Source organism: Protopterus annectens, chromosome 6.part0 (genome assembly GCF_019279795.1).
Source record: "Protopterus annectens isolate FY-2018-M chromosome 6.part0, PAN1.0, whole genome shotgun sequence".
Lineage (NCBI taxonomy): Eukaryota > Metazoa > Chordata > Ceratodontiformes > Protopteridae > Protopterus > Protopterus annectens.
The window spans coordinates 695869885-695893511 of record NC_056737.1 but is presented as its reverse complement, the minus strand read 5'-3'; the positions used below and the strand labels follow the sequence as shown (position 1 = coordinate 695893511).

Genomic DNA, 23627 nt, shown 5'->3' with positions numbered 1-23627 from the left:
TAACTTTATATTTTTTGTCATTTACCTCCCCCTTCCTTCGTGGTTCCGTTAGGGTTGTGCGTGTGTGTGTTTGGGGCCTAACGTGTGTGGTTTTCACTTTTAGTTAAAATGGCTGAGGCCCCAAAGCCGATTTTTTCTAAGTGCACCGAGTGTGGCCATAAGCTGTCCCCAGCGGATGGCCATACTCGGTGTGTGTTGTGCCTTGGGGTTGAACACCTGTCTTCTGGTTGTTCCATCTGTGCGGCGTTCAACCCCAGGGCACTCAACGACTGGAGGTCTAAGCTGATTCTGGCGGGTCTTCTGCCCCCGGATTCGGCTTCTACCTCCGGTCCTCCCGTGGCTCCCGCAACGGCTGCGACGGCTGCCACTCCTGCTTCCCTCCCCCCGGCCGGGACTCAACCTCCCGCCTTAGGCCCGGAGGAAAGAGAGGCCAGGAAAGAGAAAAGGAGGGAGAAACACCACAAGCGGCGGGCCGAGGCCTCCGCTTCGGGCCCCCCCGGCTAAGCGGTCTTCTCCCTCCAGGACTTCTGGGTCTCCTCCATCTTGGATCCGGTCCCCGTGCTTTTCACCGGGTCCTGAGGAGGAGGAGACCCGATCTCCTTCGAGGTCATCGAGGCGACACTCCCGTCCCGCCTCGGTGGCCTCATCGAGATCAACCCAAAGTCTCACGGATGCAGATTTGGACCAGATGATGAGAAGATTCCTCCAGGCCCAACTGCAGATGGGAGTGCTTTTGCCTCCCGAGCTCGACCTTTTTGCCCCGATAGCTCCTTCTCTGTCCCGCTTCCCAGGCTCGGAGTCTTCGGAGCCGGGCAGCCTTGGAGCCTGGGGGGGGTGTCGGTGCCGATAGTCTCTGGTACTTCGGCGCCGACACTCCCCTCGAGTCTGTCGGGTCCATTTTCTTCAGATCCGAGCTCTCGGAGCCCAGGGCTGAGCTTCGGATCCGGGGGTATCGGTATGCCTTCAGCTCCGTCCAGGTCGGAGCATACTGGTCCGTCGGATCCGATCGCTTCGGCACCGGCCCTGACCCATCCGTCGGATCCGAGTGAGGGTCTGCTTTCGGATCCCAGAGAGAGCAGCTCTCCCTTGACATTCGACATGGTGGAGAGGGCCCTGTCGAGAGATTCCAGGCCCCCGGACCTTGCCACGGCTCCACCCTGCACTCCTTCTCTGTTGGGCCCGACTTCCATCACCCGGCCCCAGGGACAGCCTGCCCTGACATCCCAGGTCATTCCTTTGGAACAGGACGTGGCTGGTGAGACCTCCTCGGACAGCCTCCCCGAGGAGGTTCCTCACAAGCGAAAGTGCAAAAGGAGGCACCTGGACTCCCCTGAGTCCATGACTGAGGACACAGATTTGGAGGAGGGGGAAGGCTCCCCAAGATCACCCCCCGAAGATGTCTCATTTGGTGACATCATGGAGATGCTCAGGATAAGGGGGGGTCTGCTCCAAAGCCTACCTCGGACGAATCCGTGTTCCTGGAGGTGTTTGAAGCAGGCCCGGGTACCTCTTGGATATCCCCTCCGGCCGACCCCCTAGTAGATTTGATTACTACCAGGGCGTGGAAGGAGCCGGACACTGTGGAGCCAGTCCCCAAGCGCCTGGACAAAATTCTCAGCCCACCCTCTGACAAGTCCCACTGGAGTAAGGGTCCCCCTGTAGATGCCATGTTGGTGGCGGCGGCCACCAAGAGGGAACTAGCTCAGGAGAGTTCCTTGGTTAATCCCCCGAGCAAGGAGTCTCGGTCGATGGACCGTTTAGGGAAGCAGGTCTTTAGTTCGGCTACCTTCTCTGTGAGGTCGCTGAACTACATGGCACATGTGCTTCGACTGCAGCGGGACCTTATTAAAGAGTACGCTGCTTCGCCCCCTGAGTCCATGTCGGCAGAGGACAAGCGATTGCACTCCACCCGGATGGCCACTCTCCGATCCATATCAAGCACCTCTATGCGGCTACTGTCCCATGCCACGGAAGGAGCCACTAGAGCCAGCGGAGTGGGCCTTGTCATGAGGCGTCAGGCCTGGCTCCGGCACTGTGATTTCGTGGAACCCTTCAAGGTGTCTTTCGCTAATGCCCCTTTTGATGGTTCTGCCCTTTTTGGCAAAACTGTTCGCGATACCTTGGTCCAGAGCGAGAAGGACGGGAAGACGTTGTCTGCCATCGGAGTCCGCTTCTCTGCTCCCCAGAGGTCCTTCTCCAAGAACAAAAAGGGACAGAAGAAGATGTGGTTCCGGAAGTCGCAACAGTCCCGTCCAGCTCTGGACTCCCAGCCCTTCTGCGGCAGAGGAGGGCAGGGTGGATGCCGCCCTAGAGGCAGAGGGGGCCCACGGAACTTTGGATCCAGAGAATCCTTCTCGGACCAACCCACGCAACACCCCTCAGGGGTTGCCTGACTGCTCCACTCTGGAGGCAGTCAGGGGGCGTTTCTCGAAGCACCTAGCAGCTTGGGAGTCCATCACGACATACCGCTGGGTGCTTCGCATTATATCCAGAGGATATCAGATTCCCTTTTCTCTTTACCCACGCAGCCCCAGATACCTCCCCGATGTCCCACCCAATCAGAGGGAGGCTGCAGCAACAGAAATCCAACAGTTGCTGGAAAAAAGAGCCATCCAATACGTCCCCCCAGACCAGTGCGGGTCAGGGTTTTACTCCAGGTTCTTCTTGGTGCCAAAAAGATGGGGGACTTAAGACCTATCCTCGACCTTTCCCCCCCTGAACCTGTCAGTAAGTTCTGCATGGTCACCCTTCAATCCATTCTCCCCCTTTTGCGGGAGAACGACTGGATGTGCTCTATAGACTTCAAGGATGCGTACTACCACATTCTGATGGACAGGCGATCCAGAAGGTTCCTCCGCTTCCGGCTAGGAGCCAGTCATTTCCAATTCAGGGTCCTTCCCTTTGGTCTCACCTCTGCCCCCAAGGTGTTCACCAAAGTGTTAGCGGTGATAGCGGCCCACCTGAGGCTCCAGGGAATTCAGGTCTACCCATACCTGGATGACTGGCTCCTGACCGCCCCGACAAGGCATCTACTCTGCGTAGCCAGAAACTACTTTCTTCATCTAGCTCCCCGGCTGGGGATCACTATCAACATAGAGAAGTCGTCTCTTACCCCGACTCAGACTATAGACTTCATAGGGGCCAGATTAGACACAAACAAGCTCCTAGCTTTCTTCACCACAGACCGGCTATGAACCCTGAGGCTACATGTGCAGGCCATTCTACAATCTCCAGCTCCTCCGGCGGAATTGGTCCTGAGGGCTCTAGGCTCAATGGCGGCGGCAATCAACCTGTTGCCAATGGCACGTTTGAACATGAGGGTCTTACAGTGACCCCTCCAGGTCCTGTGGTCCTTTCTTCGATATCCTCTGAGCCATCCCATTCCCCTCAGCAGGGCTTGCAAGAGGGCCCTCTTATGGTGGCTCCAATCTCCGAACCTCCAGGAAGGACGCCCCTTTTCTATGGCCCCTCCCCTAGCCAGGGTGACCACGGACGCCTCCCGCCTCGGGTGGGGGGGGCATTGTTTGGGCAGGGCAGTCCAAGGCACGTGGGGACCCCATGGAGACCTCTCTGCATATCAATGTCCTAGAGATGAGGGCAGTGCTGTTAGCATTGCAAGCACTTCAGGACCTTCTTCCTGTAGGAACGATTGCGATTCAGACGGACAATATGTCTGTTGTCTGGTACATCAACAAACAGGGGGGAACCAGGTCTTACCCACTCTGTCGAGAGGCCATGAGGGTGTGGGAATAGGCGATCTCCACCAACCGCTTTCTTATAGCAACGCACATTCCAGGGCGGTCCAACTTCCTAGCAGACAGACTAAGTCGCACCATCCTGTTACCACATGAGTGGTCTCTGAATCCCGAGATAGTGAATTGGATTTTCGCGAATGGGGTCAACCCTGTTGTGATCTCTTTGCTTCTCCCTCGAACACAAAATGTTACAACTACTTTGCTCTCATTTCCCCCTCAGGGGAACCTCCGAGAGATGCTCTGGTGCATGCTTGGCCTCCCGGTCTACTTTATGCTTACCCTCCTCTTCCTCTGATGCTGAAGTTTCTACAGAAAGCCAGCCGGTTGGGGAGCAGGATAATCTTCATTGCCCCATTCTGGCCTCGTCAAACCTGGTTCCCTTAACTTTGGTCTCACCTGGTGAATCCTCCTTGGATTCTGGATCCCCGTCCGGATCTAATATCCCATCCCTTAGATCTCCCAGTCCCGAATCTGGACAATCTCAAGCTCACAGCTTGGCTGCTCCAGTTCCACTTGTAGCTAGGACTCCCGGTATCTCTTCCCCAGTTAAAACTATTCTAGTAGCAGCACACAAGCCTTCTACTAGAAAGATCTATAGTAGCAAATGGAAATGTTTCTCCATTTGGGCGGAACGTCGAAATTTGGATCCTTTCACAGCTCCTTTGCCCGCGGTATTAGACTTCCTGTCAGGGCTGTTTCATCAGGGGGCTAGCTCCTCCACAGTCAAGGTTCAACTAGCAGCTATCTCTCATTATCATGTGGGAAATGAACTGGGCCCTTTGATCACCATGAAATTGTGTAAGACTTTTTTGAAGGGCACCTTTCTGCTCAGACCTCCAGTGAAGAATGTAGTCCCTCCTTGGGATTTATCGCTGATGCTTCAGGCCTTGACAGCTCCCCCATTTGAGCCTGCAGCTTCAGTAGATCTTAAATTCTTGCTGTGGAAAACGGCCTTTCTTGTCGCTATCACCTCGGCTCAAAGGGTCTCTGAACTACAAGCCCTCTGTGTAAAACCCCCATATTTGACTTTTCACAAGGATAGAGTTTACCTCAGGACCACTCCCTCTTTTCTTCCCAAGATTGCCTCTGAATCGAATATTAACCAGTCCATCAACCTACCAGTCTTCTTTCCTAATTACCGAAACAAAGGGGAATACAAATTACACTCACTGGATGTGCATAGACAACTTCGCTTCTACATCCACAGGACATCTGGTCATAGGCAATCTGACCAGTTGTTCGTTTCCTTTGCCAAATTTAACTTGGGTAAATCTGTGTCTAAAGTCACGCTGTCTAGATGGATTTCACAATGTATCCTTTTAGCATATGAAAGTTCTGGCAGGCCCGCACCTCAGGGAGTCCATGCCCACTCTACTCGGTCTATGTCTACCTCTGCGGCTTTTAGAGCTAGAGTCTCTTTGGATGATATTTGTTCGGCAGCCACTTGGGCCTCATCTCATACCTTTATCAATCACTATAAATTGGACATTATCTCCAGAGGGAGAGCATCCTTTGGCTCTGCAGTGCTCTGAAACATCCTTCCATGAAGGCCGCCCAAGGTTCAGGTAGCTGGGGACTCTGTCCCATAGGTTGCTGCACAAATGAAGTTAACTACTTCAGACTAAGAAGTTATGTACTCACCATAACTTTCCATCTGAGTAGGTAAACTTCATTTGTCAGCAACCGTCCCTCCCTCCTGCCCCCTCACTTACGAATGTTTTCATACTCAGGTCCATGGGTGTTACCCACTTTATCTTTGAGAGTAATAGTCTTCAAGCAGTATCTGCTTTTGGGCAAACTTGATCTGAGGTCAGTCAGGGTTGACAGGGGATTATGGGTAGGGGAGGAGCTTGGAGCTCAGATCTAAAGCTGCTGAAAACTGCCGGCTCGGATCCGAGGTCGGATCCGATTCCCATAGGTTGCTGACAAATGATGTTTACCTACTCAGATGGAACGTTATGGTGAGTACATAACTTCTTATTTTTTTGTAGTTTGCTGTCATTCTTATCAGGATTTTACTAGTGTAATTAAACTTGTTGGTGTCTAGCTTAGTCCTCGCTTGACTAACAACCTTCTGACCTTCCTCTGCTGTTGTTTTTTGGGTTCTTCTTGGCCACTGTTTTTCTTAGCCCTTGCTTTCCTCCCCTTGAGCCTGTTTAACTTAGAGGGTTTGTTTCTTCTTTCCCCACTATCTGTTGGAGTAGCCATTTAAGTTAGAGGCTCTCCTATTGGGGGAGACGCCATTTTACTTAGAGGCTCTCCCCCTTCTTCTTCTTCCTTTCCTAAAAAAAAAAGTTTGCCTTGCTTGTTTGTTGTTGTGTATTGCTATCTGTTATAGCCTTATTTTTGCTGTTTATGTATTCCTAGATATCCAGCATGTCTACAGAGTCAGAACCCTCAGGTTTTAAAAAATGCGACTTGTGCTGCCAAAAAATGTCCCTTATGGATGGGCACACGAGTTGTGTATACTGGTTAGGGGCTGTTCACCTGCAGGACTCATGATCTATCTATCATGGTTTCAGTGCTAGAGTCCTGCAGAAGAGAAAAAATAAACTGATTCTGTGTGGCCTTTTGAAGAACCCTCAGGATCCTTTGTCTCAGGTTCCTCAGCCAGCAAAACAGTCTGACAAATCTTCCAAACCATACACAACAGTTCCAATTTCGGAGCAACCAAAATCTGCTGTAAAATCTTCAGCTCTGTCGGGTCCCAGTGTCGGCTTCGACAAAGCTATGTCTCCAGTGGCTCCATCAGTGTCTTCAGAGCCAGTCTGGGCCCATAAAAGAACTAGGTCTCCCTCTTTGGAGCCAGTGCACTCTGCTCTACAGTCTCCTTTGTTGTAGTCTGTGGCAGGCAGTCACCGGTCCTCTTCTCACTCCTCTCAGTCCTCCAGGCTTTCAGATCACGATGTGGAGAGAGTGGTTAATAGGCTCCTCAAGTCACAGGCACTTGCCAAATTGCTATCAAGCCCAGCCCATAAGGAATTAGCTCCTTCGGCCCATCCAGCTTTTCTATCGGTTCCTCCTCCGACTCTCTTGAGCTCGGAGCCAGAGTGCATGGACATTGTGGTGGTGGAACCGTCTGCTCCGGTTACTTCTCCTTTATCGGTTCTGACTCCCACTCCCATCTCCTCAATGTCTCAGTCCATCGAGGGATCTGGGCACTGAAGCTCTCTCGTCAGCTCCGAGGGGGGGGGGGGTGGCATTGGACTGTTTTCTGACCCTGCTCTCCCTCTCGGAGCTTCAACACAGGTGAGCTCGGCTCCCACATCAGTCTCAGAGCCATCACTCTTCGTTCACAGGAGATTTCCAGGCTCTTCGGAACTGGAGGCTCCTTCAGCTCAGGACCATGGTGCCTTCGAGGTGATGAGGAGCGTGCTGGTGCTGTCCCTGAGACCGCTCAGCCATCGGCTCCTTCTCCCTTGGTGCCTGTGCCTGACTTTGACCATCCTCTTCCCTCAAACTGTAGGGAACCTATGCCCCAGGATGCCCCATTGGGCGACCCAACTTCTTCCAAAACCTCCCCTGAACATTCAGAGGAAGTCCCTCGGAAGAAAAAAGAGGAAGCATCTGGACTCCCCTGAGTCCATCACTTCAGGCACAAACTTGGATGAATCAGAAGGGTCCCTACGGTCCCCCGCTGAGGATATCTCCTTTTCAGACATCTCGGAAATCCTTAGACAGAAGGGTGACTGAAAGTCCCTAGCCCTTTCTGAGGACAAGTCTGTCTACCTGGATGCATTTGGTTCCCAACCATCCACCTCTTGGGTATCTCTGCCTTTTGACCCAGTTTTGTCTGTATTGAGTCGAAAGGCATGGAGTGCTCCAAAGACCATGGAATCGGTTCTGCGAAGACCAAATAAATTTATAACTGCCCCCAAAGACAAGTGCTTTCTTTCCAGAGGGTTACTGTTGATGCTATGGTGGTGGCAGCAGCCACTTAGAAGGAATATGCGGAAACTTCTTCATCTGTCCATCCGCCAAACAAGGAGTCCCATATGATGGACAGCTATGGGAAGCGTATGTTCTCTTCAGCGACTTTTACACTCAGGTTGCTGAATTATTTGTCATACTTTGACTTCAGAGGGATCTCCTAAAAAATTTGGGAGATACCTTGCAAGATCCTACAGCTGAGGGAGTTGCGAATAGGGCGGCTTCCCAGCTTGCAACCTTGACTTCAGTGGTTAACTCCTCCATGAGGCTCATTTCTTATGCGGCAGATGGAGCGAGTAGGGCAGCCGGTACCGGAGTTGCTTTGCGGAGACACTCCTGGATGCACCTTTGTCAATTTGCGGAGCCCTTCAAGTTCTCCTTTACCAATACCCCTTTTGATGGCTCGTCCTTGTTTGGGCCTCAGGTAAAAGAGACTCTCACCAGGTGTGAAAAGGATGGCAAGACTCTCTCTGCCATGGGAGTCTGTTTTTCCACTCTCTCCAGACCCTACCCTAAAGGTCAGAAGAGTGGGAAAATGTGGTTTTGAAAATCCCAGGGACCTTCGCCTGACACACGTGGAGAATTTTTCTCCTAGGTGCAGACGGGGAAACAATAATGGAAGACACCGGCCTCGCAGCAGGGGGGGGTCCACAACACCAGCGCGACAGAGATACGTTCTCTGCTAGGCCCTTCCAGCACTCCTGAAGTGAGGCCCGACTGTTCAGCTCTGGAGACAGTCGGAGGCAGAGTATCATTGTACCCAACAGCCTGGCAAGCTATTACGAAAGATGCATGGGTACTGTCAGTAATATCCAGGGGTTAAAAAATTCCCTTTTCCCGGTTACCCCCCTCAAGAACAAAACATTCAATCCCAGATGTTCCACCTAGTCTTTGGGATCAAGCAACCCTAGAAGTACAAAGGTTGCTAGAAAAAAGAGCCATCCAAGAAGTCCCCGCAGACCAAATCGAATCCGGAACTTACTCAAGGTTCTTTTTAGTTCCAAAAAAGACAGGATTGTAAACCCATCTTGGATCTCAGCAAGCTAAACAAATCAGGAAAAAAGCGAAGTTCCGGATGGTAACACTGCAGTCCATTCTCCCCTTTTTGAGTCAGGACAATTGGATGTGCTCCATCGATCTCCAGGATGCATACAGCCACATAAAAATGGACAGGCGATCTAGGAGATTCCTACGTTTCCGTCTGGGAGCCAGTCATTATCAGTACAGAGCTCTGGCCTTTGGTCTCACCACAGCCCCCAGGGTGTTCACCAAGTATATGGCAGTGGTCACGTCTCACCTGAGATGTCTAGGATTCCAGGTGTTTCCATATATAGACAACTGGCTCCTCACTGCTACCACCGAGCATCAACTGATCAAAGCACGGGACTACACAATTCAAACTTGTTCCCAGCTAGGCATCACTATAAATTACAAAAAGTCTTCCTTGTTGCCTTGTCAGTGTATTACCTTCATAGGGGCAGACTTAGATACAAGAGCCATGATAGCAAAGCTGCCTCAAGACAGGGTGTCAACAATTCGTCAGCAAGTTTCATTCCTCGTGAAAAAGAAGAGAGTTCAGGCAAGAGAGATATTGAAAGTCATGGGCTCAATGCCTGCAGCAATTACTGTAGTCCCTATGGCTTGCTTCCACATGAAAATTCTGCAGTGGCTTCTTTTCGCTCAGTGGTCGTTCCAAGATTTACCAATGTCGTCACACATGATCTCAATCACAGAATCCTGTAAAAAGGACTTAGTGTGGTGGCTTGTCTCCTCCAGGTGACTCTGGGCAGACCCTTTGTAGACCCCCATCCAGTAGCCACAGTGACCACGGACGCCTCCCAGATTGGGGGGGGGGGCATTATCTGGGACGGACTGTCCAAGGAATGTGGCAGCCACATGAGTGCCACTTGCACATCAGTGTCCTAGAGATGAGAGCGGCGCTTCTGGCATTGCAAGCACTTCAAGACTCCCTACCTACCGGAACTATTGGAATTCAGACAGCCATTATGTCAGTGGTACGGTACATTGACAAAAAAGGTGGGACCACATCTTACCCCTTGTGTCGGGAGGCCTTTTGAGTATGTCAATGGGCAATGTCTTCCCAACATTTTCTGATTGCGATGCACATTCCTGGGAAATCCAAAGTGATAGCAGACAGGCTCAGCAGGCCTATTCTCACGCCTCACAAGTGGTCCCTGAAGCAAGAAGTTGCGGACTTGATTTTTCGCAAATGGGGCCAGCCATGCTGAGATCTTTTTGACACTCCCCCTCAACAACGAATGCAGCAGCTATTTCGCCTTAGTCCCCCCACCAGGACAGTCACCCAGGGATGTACTTGTTCGCGATTGGCCTCCGGGACTACTTTATGCCTGTCCACCTTTTCCTGTGATCCCCAAGGTACTTTTGAAAGCAAAGTCGATGGGCTGCAAGTTCATCCTCATTGCTCCTTACTGGCCTTGACAGATATACTTTCCGTTTCTCTGCCATCATATACAAGTGGAGCCTTGGATCCTGGACCCAGTTCTGGACCTCCTGATGCATCAGTCAGGCGTGCTCCACCCCTCCCTCCAAACTCTCAAGCTGACAGCTTGGTTTCTCTACTTCCAATTTTAGACAGGTTCCCCAGCATTTCCTCGGTAGTTCAGCACATCCTGATGTCGTCTCACAAGCCCAATACCAGAAAGATTTACGCTAGCAAATGGAAGAGGTTCTCTTTTTGGGCAAAGAAAAATGACATTGATCCTTTCACTGCTCCTGTTTCTAAGATTCTTGATTTCCTGGCTGAAACGTTCAAAAAGAGGGGCAGCTGCAGCTACCATCAGGGTCCAACTGGCTGCCATCTGCAATTTTCATGTGGGAGAGTTGGGCTCTAATATCATGTCCCATAAGCTGTGCAAAGCATTCTTACGAGGTACAGCCCTTTTACGGCCCCAGGTAAGAGAACCCCCCCAGGACCTAAACTTTGTTTTAGCCTCTCTGTTTCTTCCACCTTTTGAACCAGCATCATCTTGTCCCCTAATATTTATGTCTTGGAAAACCCTCTTCTTGATTGCCATCACCTCAGCTAGACGGGTTTCAGAATTACATACCTTATCTATTCGCCCTCCAGATCTCATCTTCCACAGATATAGAGTTTCTCTCAGAATCAATCCCTCCTTCTTGCCAAAGGTGTGTTCAGAGTATAATTTAAATCAGTCCATCAGGCTTCCTGTATTCTTCCCCAATTATGGCAACAAGGCAGAGTATAGACTCCACCAATTGGATGTTCATAGACAATTACACTTTTATTTACATAGGACTAAGGACTTTAGAAAATCAGAACAATCGCTTGTATTGTATGAATAAACACGATTCTCCAGTTTCAAAAGTGTCTGTCAGATACAATCATCTCTACTTAAGATTTGTGTAACAAGAAGCTTCCAGGGAAAGCCAGAGGACACTTAACCAGGGCCTTGGCTACCTCTGTTGCCTTCCAAGCCAAATTACCTTTAGATTCAATCTGTGCAGCAGCAACATGGGCAAATCCTCATACCTTTATCACTCATTACAAAGTGGATGTGGTCTCCTGGAACAGGGCATCCTTTGGTTCCACGGTCCTGAAGAGTTTATTCCAGTGAGTCACCCAAGAACCAGGTGCTGGGGACGCAGTCCCAATCAGCAAGAATGAAGGCGAGATGGGGGCAACATAACAAAGAAGTTATGTACCTACCATAACATTCCATGTTTGTTGTCCTTCATCTCGCCTTCCTTCTTGCGTCCCCACCTCCTTCCCCCTTCCTGGAGAATCGAGAGGAATTCCTTCATTGGTTACACTGGCTGAGTTTTCTGTTGACATACCAGGTTAGTTAACCATGCCTTGTTTTTCCTTTTTCCTTCCTAACTTTTGAATGTGTAAGAGCTTAGTAAATTTTGCATTTACTATGATTGTCTAGTGTGTGCTATCACAAACGAGATCTGGGTAGCTACTGCTGGGCATGTTGGGATAGGGGTTATCCTCGAGCCAGTATAAGCTCTCGAGCTATAGTAAATCGGCCGAGTCGGACCCGAGGGTCATCTCCAAGCCCAACCAGCAAGAAGGAAGGCGAGATGAAGGACATCAAACATGGTACGTTATGGTAAGTACATAACTTCTTTTTATGTCTCATTATTAGTACTGTTATCATATGTAAAGCCCCTTGAGCTACACAGTTGTCAGTTTTAAGACAGAGACAAGCGCATTTTTTGTCTCTTGGAAGTTATCTAAAGACATTGCATTTACTATGCAAAAACTGACTTTCAAACAAATCATTAAATTTTTACAAATAGATACATATGAAAACTACCAAAACTGCAGCTAAAATTTGGTGCATGTAATTTCTTAACATTTTCGCATTTTCAGTATTTTTAATATTTACCAATTGGCATGTTGCCTCATAGCACCGTGTGCGTGTGCCATTTTGTTCTTTTTCTTATTCAGTTCAACATTTCTGCTACTTTTATAACTCTGTAATTGTTATCACAATTATGATAATTGCTTGTCTACACAAATCTGGACCAGTGCTTTTATATTTGAAGACACTGTGGCTCTATGTAATCTGACTTGTAGATTTGTTTTGTTGCTAATTATTTTATTCTTGAAAACATCTCAAAAACTTAAGTAATTGGATTGTTAGCATACCTGTCACCCTTTTAAAGCAAGAAATCTTGACAAAAGCACAAACAATAGGGGACAAAGGTCCAAAAATAGGAACACTTTTTAAATGTTGCTTACAGACTTAGAAAGTTGATAGAATAACAGGTTTTGCATTAGCATGAATATTCTGAAGGTATGAAGTCTAAAACTCAAAATGTGTGCTGTTATTTCTTGACTTCAGTCTTCAATGATTTGTCAGTGATTTTCCAGAAAACCACAATTTTATGGCGAAAGACCAAACATTTGAGGCAAAAATCAGGACATTCTGCAAAAGTCTGGAAAGTTGAGAGGTGTGTTTTTGTCACTGAACTTTTAATGTTTATTAACTTGATATCTTTCCTGTTGTAAGAACTTACTTTAGCTTAGAAAAAGACTGAAACATTAAATGATACTCTATTGGAGTACAAATGCTCTCCAGCTTAGTATTCATGTACAAGATGAGCCCAATGGAAACAAGTGCACAGCTTCATGGCAGCATATTAAACTGACGTGAAACATGGATGGGGGGGCATTGCCATGTTGTTTGCACTCACTAATTGTGGCTAAAATGCCAAGGCGTAACTAACGTGAATAAAATAAAATCAGTGAGTAAATAAATTAAGTAAAACACATCTAATAAAAGTAATTGCCATTTCCTTTTCTTATTCTTATCATAGTTATACCGTGGGTTAGCAAGTGCTGGAAAAATAAAACAAAGCTATCACGATTAACTGCATTAGCAGCTACAAGGATGTGTGTTCTCTCACTCTCTCACACACACACACACACACACACACACACACACACACACATGCACACAACACACATATTCATGCAGAGAGGTTGAAATTCTTTGCAGTTGATGTGTAGTACTCTTGCTACTGCTTATTTATTCACTTGATCACAGTAAGAGATCTGGACTGTATGCAGTCAAGGAAATGACTATAATTGCTGTGAGTGTGTGTGTGTGTGTGTGTGTGTGTGTGTGTGTGTGTGTGTGTGTGTGTGTGTGTGTGTGTGTGTGTGTGTGTGTGTGTGTGTGTGTGTGTGCGTGTGTGCGTGTGTGTGTGTGTGTGTGTGTGTGTGTGTGTGTGTGTGTGTGTGTGTATGTAAGTGAATCTTTGTGCCTTTGTTTCTGCAACTGAATATATGTATGTATTGTGTGTCCTTGTGTATGTCTGTGCCTGTTTCTTTGTATATGTATTTGTGAAACTGTGTGCTTGTGCCTCTGCAGTTGCGCGCACGCGTTCATAGGTACATAGGTTCATACTAGGCTATCTGCCCTAGGGCATTTATAAGCCTAGCCAGAGTGTGTTTGGCTTTCGCCACCCATTTTAAATGAATTTTGCTATGCCCTTTTTCGAGGTTAGTATACTGTGCCTCTGTCTTAACAGTGACACAGAAGTGATAGCCAGGGTAAACCTACGATCCCCCATCCACTCATCAGGATTCTTCTTGAAGAGAGTCAATGAGGGACTCTGCCTAACCTGGACTGGGATTTTATTCCAGAGTGAAGGGAGCCTCTGGGTTATGAATCTGTCCCACCAGCATGTCCTGTTTATTTCAGTGCTGAGGTTCAAGTCTCTCGAGCGCGTAGCTCGATGGGATTTGGATTTTCTGAGGTGCAGCATGTCCATTAATTCCGGGTTGGACATGGCTTTATACGTCAGGCACAGATCGCCTCTGAGCAGGCGGTATGCCAATGAGTAGAGCTGGAGTTTCTTTAACCGGGCAGCATATGGCATCTGTTTGAGCCCTTTGATCCTCTTGGTGATGTACTTTTGGGGTCTTTCCAGTTGCTGCAGGTGTCTGGTAAGGTACATCCCAAAAGGGGCATTGTACTCAATTATGGGCCTGATGAGGGATGAGTAAAGAGGCACGATGACCTCCCCTGATCTAGATGTGAATCCCTTCATGATTAGGTGGGCTATATAAAATGTTTTTCTAACCACTTTGGCCACGTGGTTGTCAAATGAGAGATTGCTATCAACTTGGGTCCCCAGGTCCCTAATTACTTCTTCTGTACTTAATGGATTACCACCTATGTGGTAATTTGCAAGCACTTTGTTTTTGCCAAAGGGGATGACTATACACTTTTTGGCATTTAGCTTGAGGCCATGGCTCTGGCACCAGTTGTCTGTTTCTATGAGGCCCTTTTGGAGGATGCTTGTGTCGGCTGGAGTGTCGATTATGGCACCCAGTTTGCAGTCATCTGCAAACTTGGTCAGCCACAGTCCTTCCATGTTGGCCTGTACCTCCAAGAAATATATACCGAACAAGAGAGGTCCCAGGACTGAGCCTTGTGGGACGCCACTTGTAACTGGTTTGGAGTCTGACATGGCTCCAGCAATTCTAACCATGTGGGTTCTGTCCTTGAGCCAGTTTGCAACCCATCTAGTGACATAGGGGTTTATATTTAAGCTGGTGAGCTTATCTATAATGCCCGAGTGGGGTATTGTATCGAAGGCTTTGCGAGGTCCAGGTAGGCTGTGTGGACCACCTTCCCTCGTCAATGGCCTTAGTGACTGTTTCAAAGAAATCAACCAGGTTTAAGAGGCAGGATCTGCCCTTAACAAAGCCAAACTGGGTAGGATCCAGTGTCTGTAGGTCCCCAATATCTTTATTTATGAGGTCCATGATGATCCTTTCCATAGCCTTGAAGACCAAGCTAGTCAGGCTTATGGGGCGATAGTTTCCAGGATCCGTTGAGGCACCACCTTTGTGGAGAGGGACCACTGTTGCTGTACGCCACTCTTTGGGTACATATCCTGTAGTAAGGCTGAGATTGAACAGTAGTTTTATGTTTGGGTTTAGCTCTTCTTGGAGTTCATGTAGGACACAGCCCGGGACACCGTCTGGTCCCATTGATGCTGTGTTTTTTGCTTTGGAGAGGGCGGCTCTTACCTGAGCATCTGAGATGTCAGGGGGGCAGCACTCTGCTGGGATAGATATTTGCTCTTTTGGTGGGGAGGGATGGGAGAAGTTTGCTCTGAACCTGTCAGCTAGGATGTTGGCAATGTCTGTGGGTTTGGTGTATTTTTTGTCATTTTGGGCTAATTCTGAGCATATCTAGGAATTCCCACCCAGGTTCCTAACATAACTAAAGAAAGCCTTGTGATTATCCTTAGTGTCCCGTGCAATTTTTCTCTCGAAGCTGGCCTTAGACGATTTTATGAGTGCCCGTAGTTTTTTGCTAATACTGATCAGAGATGCCTTCCCTTTTTGGGATTTTGCTCTATCATATAGTAGCTTCCACCTTCTATTGTATAGTTTGTTTATGGCTGGGGTCCACCAGACAGGACGTCTGCCTTTGGAGGATTGGGTCTTGGTTTTATTTGGGATTGCATGATCCATGCATTCCTGAAGGTGTTCATAGAATGCGTTTATAAAGGATTCTGCAGTCTGGGCCGTATTTTTCACAGGTCCGGGGGCTTTGAAGGATTCCACCTCGGTTTTGAGGAGTGTGAAATTTGCTTTAGAGAAGTTTTTCATTGTGGTTTTCTGGGCAGGGGGTGGGGTCGGGATGTGAATATCCAGTGAGATTAGTTTATGGTCTGATCTTACCAGTGAGGGATATACTTCTGGTCTGGAGCATAGAGTCCCCATGTTGGTGATGATAAGGTCCAGTATGTTTTCCCCTCTTGTGGAAGTGGTAACAAGTTGTTTCATAGCATTTGAGTTTATAAATTCTAGGAACCTTTTGGCTAGGGTGTTGGAGCTAGAGTAATGCTCCCAGTCTATGTTTGGGTAGTTGAAGTCGCCTAGTATAATGGTGTTTGGAGAGAACTTCATATTTTCCATTGTTCTCAGGAAGGCCGAGTGGAGTTCCTGGGTTTGGGAGGGTGGTCTGTAGCAGGCTATAAACTGGAAGGCAGTTTTACCCACTGTTAGTTGCACATGGATAGTCTCTGATGCTTCGTGCTGTGCCACCAACCTGGAGGTGTGGGTATCTTTGAAGAATATTGATACTCCCCCTCCTTTTGTGGTTCGGTCCAAGTTTTGGGACCGAAAAGCATGGTATGAGGTATAACCTGGTAGTGCTGGCGTGCTCTCGGGAACCTTGAACCAGGTTTCTGTTACTGCACAGATATTGATGTTCTCCATGCTAAGGAGAGTTTTGAGTGCGTGCATCTTGAGGTTTAGACTTCTGGCATTGAGTAGCACTACTCTTAGTTTCTTATCCCTTGTGATACCTATGGAGGTGGGTTTGTCTTTGTGCCTTGCCTAAAAAGGCACTATGGGGGAGGTTTAGACTTCTGGCATTGAGTAGCACTACTCTTAGTTTCTTATCCCTTGTGATACCTATGGAGGTGGGTTTGTCTTTTGTGCCTTGCCTAAAAAAGGCACTATGGGGGTAGCAAGAGCCTTTGCCAATATCCGAAAGCCCAGGGGTGATAGGTGCAAGCCGTCCCTAGTGAAGCATCGTGGCTTGTCGAGCGTGCGTGTGTGTATCTGATTTTATGAATATGTTTGAGAGAGAGAGACTAACTGTTTGTGTGTGTGTGTGTGTGTGTGTGTGTGTGTGTGTGTGTGTGTGTGTGTGTGTGTGTGTGTGTGTGTGTGTGTATGTGTGTGTGTGTGTGTGTGTACATTAAATACTTCCCATCCATCCATCCACAACCCCTTTTTCCCATTTTTGCCCATGGAGTCAGGTTGTCATAACTAATATAATACATCTTCCAACAGCAATCGTATGTCATACAGCAATTTTAAAACATTAGGCTGAGGAGCCACTTTACATCAAAAACAAATATGTATATGCTAATAATAAAACAAATGCAAAACAGTTTAACAGCCTATTTTCTAAGCTCAGTAATGCCCTCTAGTCTTGGTGTTAGTCAAATAATGGACCTTCTGGGATGAAGAGCCCATCCTTCTATGATGTTGGGTCTTAATTTACCTTTGGGTACTCCATTATTTCCCAGTAACATCCACCTCATTAGGCATTATTGCTTGCATAACCACTAGTCACAAAACTACATGTTGCATTTCTAATACCATTAACAGTTTGAAAAAAGTTGTCTATTTTTATTCATATCCCACTCTTCAGTGGTGATAACTTCCTCAGTTTAATCATAATGTGCCAATTCTTAGCTATGTACATGCTACTGAATACCTATATAGGATTAATCATAGTCACAACACCATAATCTAAGGATACTACAGTTAAGCAACTTTTGGGTTGTTATTTGTTAGCACTTGCATCTTGTGCAGAAGTGAAAACTGCTTCTTCTTCTTCTAAGACCTTATTCTAGTCCCTCTGAATGAATTAGATGCATCATATACATACGAATACTTTATGGAAGCCATCCAAAGGGAATTCTCCTTAGACACCACAAAAAAGTAGAATTCTAGAGGCTTCCTGTCCTTGAAAGATATGGCCATTCTTTACTGCTGGTCTCCATTTTAGACTGATTATTCCCAGAAGTATTTTCTAGTTTCTTTACAGTTCTTTACTTTTTGTGAGTAGTCTACGTTACTGTCACTGTATCAATGTCCTAACCACAGCTGTAACTGGAATTCTCCATTTTTTTACATATTTGACCATATTATACTATGAAGTAAGACTTTTAAATTATATAAAATGATTACATATTTAGGATGAAATGTGAAAACTCATACAACCTGTGAACAGCTATGTATATTTTTACCTTTTAGGATGCATATTATGATTGATTTGTATAATGTTATATTGAAAGCACCATTTAAGTACCTAACACCATTATCTGCTATAAAATATATATGTTCTAAATATAACAAATGTATTGTTATAAATGTTTTTAGAAACTAATTCATGTGAATTAATCATTTTATTTTTCTTTTACTATTATGTACAGATAACATTTGTCTCAGTTTTTATAAATAACAGCAATTATTATTTCATTACAGGTGAAGCATTACCCCACTGATGGGCTGAAGTGGCAAGATATTTAATGGTTCCCTTTAAAGGAAAAACAGAATATCCACTTGTGTCAAAAATGCACTACAAAAATTAAGACTGAAATATATACATATGTATTTATAAACATATCTCTTCTGACTGTAATTCTGATTTTTTAAAAAACGACAGCAAAATCTTTAAGCACTACTGTAGGTGAGCTCTGCTCTTGCCAGCTAAGTAGGCTTGCTACATTATAAACAAAGGAAGCAAAATACAGGGAAGGGATGACATCATCATCCTCCAGTCAAGTGCTAGTAGAAGAAGATCAAGCCAAATCATTGAATGATAATGCCTCACTCTCCAAAGACCAAGAAAAAGCTGATATGGGACAAAAGGCTTCTAAAGGCCATTCTTCAAAGTTGTGTTTTGGAAAAGGGAAGAAAAAGATTCAGAAGACTATGAATACTGCAATGGATACTAAAGAAAAAGTTGCAAGCTCAAACCAGACTTCAACCTCAGCTGGTCAAGACAAAAGTGCAGCAGCAACACCTAATGAACATTGTGGAAGTGTTTCTTTTAGTCAGATGGATGGCAAAGAAAATGTACCAAATAAAAATAAAAATACAGAGAAAGAAGCAAAAGACCAGTCATCAGAATCGCATACTAAAAAGAAAAGGAAAACAACAAATGCAGACCAAGATGATGGCTACACGTCAAGTTCATTACTGTTGTGCTTGAAGAAAAATAAATCATACAAGAAACAAAAGAAATGCGATGGAGATAAAGTTTCATGTATCATTTCAGATAGTGCAAGCCAAGATAACTCTTCAAATAAGGATTTTAGGCCTGATGATAGGTCAGCCCAACAAATGGAAGGTTTAACTTCTGAGCCATCTTCAGATCTAAAATGTGAATCATCTTCTGGAATCTGGGCATCATTTAAAAGCCTCGCAATGTCACGTTCAAAGGTGCAAAAGTCAAAGAGCAGAATATAAACTCTGAAGCAAACAGCTGTATAGAAAGAGATGACCAGGACTCCTCTGTAAAGCATAGTGGTTCCAAAGCTAAAATTTCTTTATTTAAAAAGTGCCAAAGGGTCAGAAAAGTCAGCAGCCCAAAGTGCTGCAGACGATGCATGTGGCAGTTTGCAAGTAAAACAAGTTATGCCAAACCAAAATGAAGCAGAAGTCATTCATCATGAGATGAAACCCACATTGCTAGAAAGTGATCGTGCAGATGGACAAAAGAACAGAGACATGGGCTCTTCTAGTCCAGATGCACCAGAAACAAGGGCAGAAGAAAAAGGTGCAGTTTCCAATATTGTAAGGGTGTTCAGTCTGGTGGACCTCCAGCCACAAACTTTACAATAAGAGAGAAAGCTATTACATGATAGAACAAAAATCCATAAAGTGGAAGTCAACCCCTGACTCATTATTATAAAAAATACGAAAGCACTCATATAAAATTAACTAAGGGCCACTCTTTGAGAGAAAATTGCCATGACCGTAAAGACAATCATAAGGCTCTTTCAGCTATAAGAACCTGGGTGGAAACTCCCAGATATGCTCAGAATTAGTCCAAAATGATACAAAAATCACTCTGAACCTAATAGACATTGGCTAATATATTCGGCAGACAGGTTCAGTGCAAATCCCACCCCCTCTCCCCCCAAAGGAGAGACAATCCCAGCTGAGTAGCCTCCCCAGACATCTCAAATGCGTGAGGTGAAATCTGCTCTCTCTAAAGCTAAAACACAGCATCAATGGGATCCACAGGTCCTCTCGGGCTGTGTGCTACACGAGCTAAATGAGGGAATTAAACCCGCATAGCTAAGGCAGCTGTTTAAATCTCAGTCTACTCAATAGGATACGCGCCCATGGAGGGCGTACAGTAACTGTGGTCCCACTCCACAAAGGCGGTGCCTCTAATGGGACCCTGGTAATTAATTACCTATAAGCTTAAATAAGTCTAGTCTGCAAAGTGGAGAAGACTCGCAACAGCCTATGCAACAAAGATATAGGGACTCTGCAGACATTGACCTGAATCTAGTTTCATTTCATCAAGGGCAGATCATGCCTTTGAACTTGGTCAGAATTTCTTCAAACAGTCACCAAGGCTATTGATGAGGGAAAGGCAGTCCATAGCCTACCCTGACCTGCAAGGCTGGCCACGCCCCACCTGGGATTGTAGAAAAAACTTTACCAGCTTAAAAGCTCGTTAACCCATATGTCACAAGACAATACAAACTGGCTTAATGACAGAACCCACAGGTTAGAGTTGCTGGCTATGTCAGACTCCCAAGCTCGGGTCACAAGTGGTGGGTCCTTACTATGGGCTCTCGGGTCCTTGGGCTCCCCCATTGTTCAAGCATCTTACTCTCTGTGGAAGTACAGGCCAATATGGGAGGACTTTATTGACAAAGCTCTGCAGATCGCACTGCAAACTGGGCTTCTACATATGCATCTGGACACGGATATCCCCAGGAGGACCCATGAAACAGATAGTTGTTGTTTTGGCCTGAAGTTAAAACGCCAAAAAATGTATAGTCATAATTCCTTCGGGAAAAGCAAGGCAACCCAAGCTACCATAGGTGGCAATCCACCACACAGAAGAGGTTATCAGGGAATCTGGGACCCAGGCTGACAGTGGCCTTCTTTGACACACCACTGCTAAAGTGGTTGTGGAAAGGACTCTACACTGCCCAAATCTGATCAGCGCGAAGGGATTCACATCCAGATCTAGTGAGGTCATTGTCCCCCCTGTACTGGGACCCGAAAAGCATGGTATGAGGTATAACCTGGTAGTGCTGGCGTGCTCTCGGGAACCTTGAACCAGGTTTCTGTTACTGCACAGATATTGATGTTCTCCATGCTAAGGAGAGTTTTGAGTGCGTGCATCTTGAGGTTTAGACTTCTGGCATTGAGTAGCACTACTCTTAGTTTCTTATCCCTTGTGATACCTATGGAGGTGGGTTTGTCTTTTGTGCCTTGCCTAAAAAAGGCACTATGGGGGTAGCAAGAGCCTTTGCCAATATCCGAAAGCCCACATCTTGAGGTTTAGACTTCTGGCATTGAGTAGCACTACTCTTAGTTTCTTATCCCTTGTGATACCTATGGAGGTGGGTTTGTCTTTTGTGCCTTGCCTAAAAAAGGCACTATGCGGGTAGCAAGAGCCTTTGCCAATATCCGAAAGCACAGGGGTGATAGGTGCAAGCCGTCCCTAGTGAAGCATCGTGGCTTGTCGAGCGTGCATGTGTGTATCTTATTTTATGAATATGTTTGAGAGAGAGAGAGACTAACTGTTTGTGTGTTTGTGTGTGTGTGTGTGTGTGTGTGTGTGTGTGTGTGTGTGTGTGTGTGTGTGTGTGTGTGTGCGTGTGTGTGTGTGTGTGTGTGTGTGTATACATTAAATACTTCCCATCCATCCATCCACAACCCCTTTTTCCCATTTTTGCCGATGGAGTCAGGTTGTCATAACTAATATAATACATCTTCCAACAGCAATCGTATGTCATACAGCAATTTTAAAACATTAGGCTGAGGAGCCACTTTACATCAAAAACAAATATGTATATGCTAATAATAATAAAACAAATGCAAAACAATTTAACAGCCTATTTTCTAAGCTCAGTAATGCCCTCTAGTCTTGGTGTTAGTCAAATAATGGACCTTCTGGGATGAAGAGCTCATCCTTCTATGATGTTGGGTCTTAATTTACCTTTGGGTACTCCATTATTTCCCAGTAACATCCACCTCATTAGGCATTATTGCTTGCATAACCACTAGTCACAAAACTACATGTTGCATTTCTAATACCATTAACAGTTTGAAAAAAGTTGTCTATTTTTATTCATATCCCACTCTTCAGTGGTGATAACTTCCTCAGTTTAATCATAATGTGCCAATTCTTAGCTATGTACATGCTACTGAATACCTATATAGGACTAATCATAGTCACAACACCATAATCTAGGGATACTACAGTTAAGCAACTTTTGGGTTGTTATTTGTTAGCACTTGCATCTTGTGCAGAAGTGAAAACTGCTTCTTCTTCTTCTAAGACCTTATTCTAGTCCCTCTGAATGAATTAGATGCATCATGTACATACAAATACTTTATGGAAGCCATCCAAAGGGAATTCTCCTTAGACACCACAAAAAAGTAGAATTCTAGAGGCTTCCTGTCCTTGAAAGATATGGCCATTCTTTACTGCTGGTCTCCATTTTAGACTGATTATTCCCAGAAGTATTTTCTAGTTTCTTTACAGTTCTTTACTTTTTGTGAGTAGTCTACGTTACTGTCACTGTATCAATGTCCTAACCACAGCTGTAACTGGAATTCTCCATTTTTTTACATATTTGACCATATTATACTATGAAGTAAGACTTTTAAATGATATAAAAATGATTACATATTTAGGATGAAATGTGAAAACTCATACAACCTGTGAACAGTTATGTATATTTTTACCTTTTAGGATGCATATTATGATTTATTTGTATAATGTTATATTGAAAGCACCATTTAAGTACCTAACACCATTATCTGCTATAAAATATATATGTTCTAAATATAACAAATGTATTGTTATAAATGTTTTTAGAAACTAATTCATGTGAATTAATCATTTTATTTTTCTTTTACTATTATGTACAGATAACATTTGTCTCAGTTTTTATAAATAACAGCAATTATTATTTCATTACAGGTGAAGCATTACCCCACTGATGGGCTGAAGTGGCAAGATATTTAATGGTTCCCTTTAAAGGAAAAACAGAATATCCACTTGTGTCAAAAATGCACTACAAAAATTAAGACTGAAATATATACATATGTATTTATAAACATATCTCTTCTGACTGTAATTCTGATTTTTTTTAAAAACGACAGCAAAATCTTTAAGCACTACTGTAGGAGAGCTCTGCTCTTCCCAGCTAAGTAGGCTTGCTACAATATAAACAAAGGAAGCAAAGTACAGGGAAGGGATGACATCATCATCCTCCGGTCAAGTGCTAGTAGAAGAAGATCAAGCCAAATCATTGAATGATAATTCCTCACTCTCCAAAGACCAAGAAAAAGCTGATCTGGGACAAAAGGCTTCTAAAGGCCATTCTTCAAAGTTGTGTTTTGGAAAAGGGAAGAAAAAGATTCAGAAGACTATGAATACTGCAATGGACACTAAAGAAAAAGTTGCAAGCTCAAACCAGACTTCAACCTCAGCTGGTCAAGACAAAAGTGCAGCAGCAACACCTAATGAACATTGTGGAAGTGTTTCTTTTAGTCAGATGGATGGCAAAGAAAATGTACCAAATAAAAATAAAAATACAGAGAAAGAAGCAAAAGACCAGTCATCAGAATCGCATACTAAAAAGAAAAGGAAAACAACAAATGCAGACCAAGATGATGGCTAC

At 45.5% G+C, this 23627-nt stretch overlaps 2 protein-coding genes across 2 annotated transcripts in view; both read left to right on the top strand.

Annotated features, from left to right (window-relative positions):
• Positions 1-19212, top strand: part of LOC122803878 — a 351171-nt gene extending 331959 nt beyond the window's left edge. The window contains exon 3 of the mRNA XM_044073559.1: positions 18226-19212. Coding sequence (XP_043929494.1) covers positions 18502-19212 — 711 coding nt within the window. The 5' untranslated portion in view covers positions 18226-18501. The remainder of the gene's footprint in view (positions 1-18225) is intronic.
• A 4087-nt stretch (positions 19213-23299) lies between these two features.
• Positions 23300-23627, top strand: part of LOC122804488 — a 58918-nt gene continuing 58590 nt past the window's right edge. The window contains exon 1 of the mRNA XM_044074386.1: positions 23300-23627. This exon is cut by the window's right edge and continues 972 nt beyond it. Coding sequence (XP_043930321.1) covers positions 23376-23627 — 252 coding nt within the window. The 5' untranslated portion in view covers positions 23300-23375.